Below are 5163 nucleotides of genomic sequence, written 5' to 3' on the forward strand. Positions count from 1 at the left end.
GTCCACGAGTCATGAAGGGGCCATAGTTCCCTCATGCTGGCTCATGAATTCGGGGAGTTGAAGTCCCCGAGTCATGAAGGGTCCATAGTTCCACCATGCTGGCTGAGGAATTCTGGGAGTTGAAGTCCCCGAGTCATGAAGGGGCCATAGTTCCCTCATGCTGGCTGAGGAATTCTGGGAGTTGACGTCCGCAAGTCATGAAGGGGTCAAAGTTTCCCCCATGCTGGCTGAGGAATTCTGGGAGTTGAAGTCCCCGAGTCATAAAAGAGCCACGGTTGCCTACCCCTGGACTAGATGACCTTTCCCTTCCAACTCCACCAATCTATGATTCAATCCTAACGCAAGAGCAAAGGGGAAGAAGCTGCGACAACTAATATAAGAGAGAAGGGTTCTGGGCATGATTCATTCCTGGGGATAACAGAAGGCTGAGTTCAAACTCCCTTGAAAGTTTTACACCACAGTGGAAATCTCAGAGAAAGTAGATCCATTTTAATTTCATTTGTTTGGGATTCCCTCCCCTTATTATGCAATGTCCCCCAATAACGGGGAATGTAGTGAGCAGAAACCCAGAGGGGGAGAAGGCAGATAGTATTTTAATTAAAAAGGGGACAAAAAAAGAATCAGATAAGGATTTACAAATTCCTGTTTGTGAGTTGAGAAATAGGACTTTGGCACCATCTAGTGGTTCATTTGATAAAAATCAGAATAACGGAGTTGAGAGGGACCTTGGAGGTTATCTAGTCCAACCCCCTGCTCCAGCAGGAGATTCTATAGTACCGTTCCAGACAAATGGCTGTCCAGTCTCTTCTTAAAAGCCTCCAGTGATGGAGCACCCACAACTTCTGGAGGCAAGGAGTTCCACTGGTTAATTGTCCTCACTGTCAGGAAGTTTCTCCTTAGTTCTAGGTTGCCTCTGTTTTTCCACCTGTTACTTCTTGTCTTGCCCTCAAGTGCTTTGGAGAATAGTTTGATCCCCTCTCTGTGACAGCCCCTCGAATATTGGAAGCATGGCTGGCTGGGGAATTCTGGGAATTTACGTCCCCACCTCTTGAAATAGGTTAAGATTGAGAATGCAGGATACCCAGATTGAAGAAAAAGGTTTAATGATTATTAACAAACGAATTCGTCTTGGGAGTTGAATGCAACTTCTAAGTGATTTTAGGACATCATCTTTGTTGTTTTCTGGGCAACAATACAGAGAGTCCTCGACTTACGACAGCTTGCTTAGCAACCGTTCAAAGTTAAAAAGAACCCCAAAAGAGATAATTTACCATTTGAAGTCCCAATGTTGAGCCTCCCCCAGTCAAGTGAATACATTTTGGTCACCCGCCCATCGACCCGCACGATTTAGGATTGTCGTAATTCGAGGATTATCTCTAGTGAAAGCGATTTCGCCGGTTAGGAAATTTTACTTCGAGATAAACCATGGTCTCCCATCCAGGTGTGAAACAAGCCCACACCCTGGTTTAGCTTCCCAGCCCAATTAGAAAGACAGCGAATCCTTTACTGCTACAAGCAACTTGCTCAGGCCAAATCGCAAATTCACATTTTATTTTTGCATGGAAATAAACTATATCAAAAAAATTCATTTCCCCCCCCTTTCTTTTAGTTTTGACCAAAAAATACTTGCAGAAAAGTTTTGTGTAGGACGTCTACAATAAAAAATAATAATAATAATAATAATAACAACATCCCTGAACTTCGCAGTCAAGTTCATTTGCCAAGTTATCGTGGAAGTCACTGGTAATTCATCAGAACATAAACAATAAACCTCGCTGGCCAGCGATTTTAGCTGTTAGCAAAGTCCTGTTTTGATAAGATAATTCATTTGTGGAAAAGGGGGGGGGACCCTACACTGTCTTCTGTAGGGGCCCAAATCGGATGGATAAGGGACCGAGAAGAATAACCAAACGTCAGTTAATAAAGTGGGCTGCCATTCTGAAAAGATAGTCCTGGATTCACAAAACCACTTTTTCTGAAATAACTTTAGAAGCCTTGTACAAATGATAGCGTAGTTCAGCCTAACTGGGTCAGTTTAAAAGGTTTGAAACCCTTGGTGTACAGCAGTCACTTTTAAGACTTGTGGACTTCAATTCCCAGAATTCCTCAGCCATGGCTGGCTGGAGAATTCTGGGAGTTGAAGTCCGCAAAAAGGGGCCAAGATTGGACACTTCTGGTCTAGATCCTTAGAAGAACATTAGACCTTTTTCCTCCCCTTAGCAAAATACAGCTCCACAGCGTGGCTAAGACCAGGGGTCTTCAAACTTGGCCCTTTTAGGACTTGTGGACTTCGACTCCCAGAATTCCTCAGCCAGGCACGCTGGCTGAGGAATTCTGGGAGTCGAAGTCCACAAGTCCTAAAAGGGCCAAGTCTGAAGACCCCTGGCTTAGACCAAATGTATATCCTTCTTTCTCAGGCCTGGGATTTAGGGACAGAGGGAAAAAATTAACAATCAGTACACGCTCTCTTCTTTGTGAACTGGCTTTTCTCGGCAATAAACCAAGATAGAACATGAGTGCTTTATGCTCAGAGAAGACCTTAGCGGCAAAAAGAAGAGCTGGGTTAATGATCTGCAGCTCCTTTCCAGACAGGCCTACAACCCAAGGGGGTCTACTCTGATGTTCTAGTGAGGTGCTGAACGAGACCCTGGTGTTTTTTTTTAAGAAGGCCAAATGATGAATCTCAGCCAGGCCGGTTGTCCACTCTTTCCTCGTTCGGTTACGCCTCTTGGACCTGCTCGGAATTGCGGGCCGGAAGAAACTCCTCTTGAAATTCGGCTTTCTCGGGATAGAGCTTCATGTAGGTGTCAACCATTAAGTCCAAGTCGTGCTTAATGTCAAAGTTTATGTTCAACAGGGCCAAGTTGTTGGAGCGCTGCTTGGTGACCGTGTTCTTGAGGTAGGCCTTCAAGCGCCGTCGGCCGATTTCAAACTTCTCGGTCTCCACTTTCATGATGGGCAGGATGCAGAGGACCTTCAGCAGCGAGTAGACGTTGGGGAAAAACTTGATGTCCGGCAGGTGGAGGGTTTCGTAGATGGTGGTGGGAAGTTCAATGTCCTTTCCGCGGTGCTTCCACTTGATTCTCCAGCAGTGAAGCTCCGCGGAAAGTGTATCTGGGTTGGTGAGGTCGTTCTTGTACATATCGGCGTGATGTTCCTCGGAGGTATTGAATTTGAGCTGCCCCATGACCGAAGGCACTAGAGACAAGCACTTGAGGGCCTTCAAGTGCTGTTCGGAGAAGATATCCTTCAACTCCTGGATGATGTGTTCCACCGTTGGGATGCTGAGGGCTTCTTTGTAGTAATTCTCCGGAGTGATCTCAGAATCCATATTTCCCTGTTGGGTTCGGCAGAACTTCCCGGGCAACTTAATGGGAAGGTCCAGTTTGGCGGCCAAGTTGGTGGCTTCCTCAAACCAGAACTCGTGATACACCTCGATATTCTCCATCACCTCGTTGAGGGAATGCAGGACGGCCGTCAAGCTGCTGGCCGCAAAGAAAACGTCGGACGTTTGGCCCTGGAGATTCTTCCCAAAAGCTCTGGTGAAGGAGAGAATGTTCTTGATGATCACCACCGTGACCACGAAGTCAAAATTCGCCAGGGCCATGGAGAGGATGTTGGCTTGTCCCACCAGGGAGCTGTTCCACGGCATGGAGGCTTCGTTGACGCTGTCCAAACAGAGCACCAGAGCCTGGACGAGATCAACCACAATCTCAAAATTGTCGTGGCGTCCCGTCCAGGGAGAACGGGCGATCTCCTTCAGCAAATTCCCTTTCTCCTCGCTGTTGTGAAACAGGATGGAGATGATATTGTCCAAGCCAGCCAACATCTGAGGGGACTGCAGGAAGAAGCAGCACACCTCCTCCATGGTTCCCAGCGCCACCGAAACGCCAAGAACGGGAACCGACTTGGCCAGCCAGAGGTTCAAGGCACACGAGGAAGACAACGTGTAAATGGCCTGAGGGTACTTTTCCAAGATCCTCGTGGCCACCGTCTTCATTTTAGAAGCAAACCCGCTGGAGACAACGTAGGCTTGACCTCGACAATATTCCATGTTTAAGCCCCACTTTTCGGTAATGGTGGTGTGGAACTTCACTGCTAAAATTTCCGGGTCGGCTTCGTAAGGGAGGAAGCCGATGAATTCCTCCCGCAAGTTGTGAGCATCGTCCACAAATCTCACCAGGATCGGCAAGTGCTCCTCGCCCGCCAAGTCCACCACTTCGTCGGTGACGATGGAGAAGAACTGAGAGTCCCTCACCTCCCTCAGCATTTCCTCTCGCACGCAATTCTCGCAAATCTCCAGCATTTGCTTCTGTTGGGTTTGCGAGCAATAGGCCAGGTTCACGGCGGTGGTCTCGAACTGTTTCCTCAGAACTTCATCTCCGGAATTGATGCGGAATTCCAAAAGGGCTTGGAAATTGTCCGGGGTGAAAATGTCCTCGGGGAGCTCGTCGCCGTTGTGGCCGTCCAGAGGGATGTTTTGTTTGCCCATGAGGATTAAAATCTCAAATAAAGATTTGAGGTAATCCTTGTTTTCCCGCTCTTCCTGGCTTAGCGGGGCGTCGTCGTTGACCGGCTCTTCTCGGCCTTCTTCCGAGGCCGGATTCTGGACGTCGTTCTTGGATTCCACGTTGGTCTTTTCTTGTTCAAACGTTTCGTCAACTAGGGAAACGGGGAAAAGTTTATTTAATTCTGGCCCGCTGGTAATAGCAAAACATTCTCTTCGAAATGACTGATGACGTTAAATACTTTAGTGGTGTTGTTTATTTGATTTTATTACTTTAGAACAGAGGTCTTCAAACTTGGCCCCTTCATGACTTGTGGACTTCAAGTCCCAGAATTCCTCAGCCAGCGTGCCTGGCTGAGGAATTCTGGGACTTGAAGTCCACAAGTCATGAAGGGGCCATAGCTCCCCCATGCTGGCTGAGGAATTCTGGGAGTTGAAGTCCACAAGTCATAAAAGAGCCAAGTTTGAAGACCCCTGCTTTAGAAGTAACTCAAGGTGGCTAAGACATACTGGACTACTACGCCTTCCTCCTTTTCCCCACAACAACCTTGTGAGGTGGGTTAGGCTGAGAGAGTGTGATTGGCTCGCAGTCAGCCAGCTGGCTTTCATGCCAAAGAACTCATAATCTCCTGGTGATTGGCCCAAAGTCACCCAGC

At 47.6% G+C, this 5163-nt stretch overlaps 1 protein-coding gene across 1 annotated transcript; it reads right to left on the bottom strand.

Moving 5' to 3' along the window:
• Window positions 1-2719: 2719 nt before the first annotated feature.
• LOC107301323 (52 kDa repressor of the inhibitor of the protein kinase-like) lies at window positions 2720-4662 on the bottom strand (the record flags this gene model as incomplete). Its single annotated transcript, XM_015830564.1, has 1 exon — window positions 2720-4662. A coding segment is annotated over one exon (1943 nt), but the record flags the coding sequence as incomplete, so codon positions are not given.
• Window positions 4663-5163: the final 501 nt, after the last annotated feature.

Source organism: Protobothrops mucrosquamatus, unplaced genomic scaffold (assembly GCF_001527695.2).
Source record: "Protobothrops mucrosquamatus isolate PMUCROS unplaced genomic scaffold, P.Mucros_1.0 scaffold11512, whole genome shotgun sequence".
Lineage (NCBI taxonomy): Eukaryota > Metazoa > Chordata > Lepidosauria > Squamata > Viperidae > Protobothrops > Protobothrops mucrosquamatus.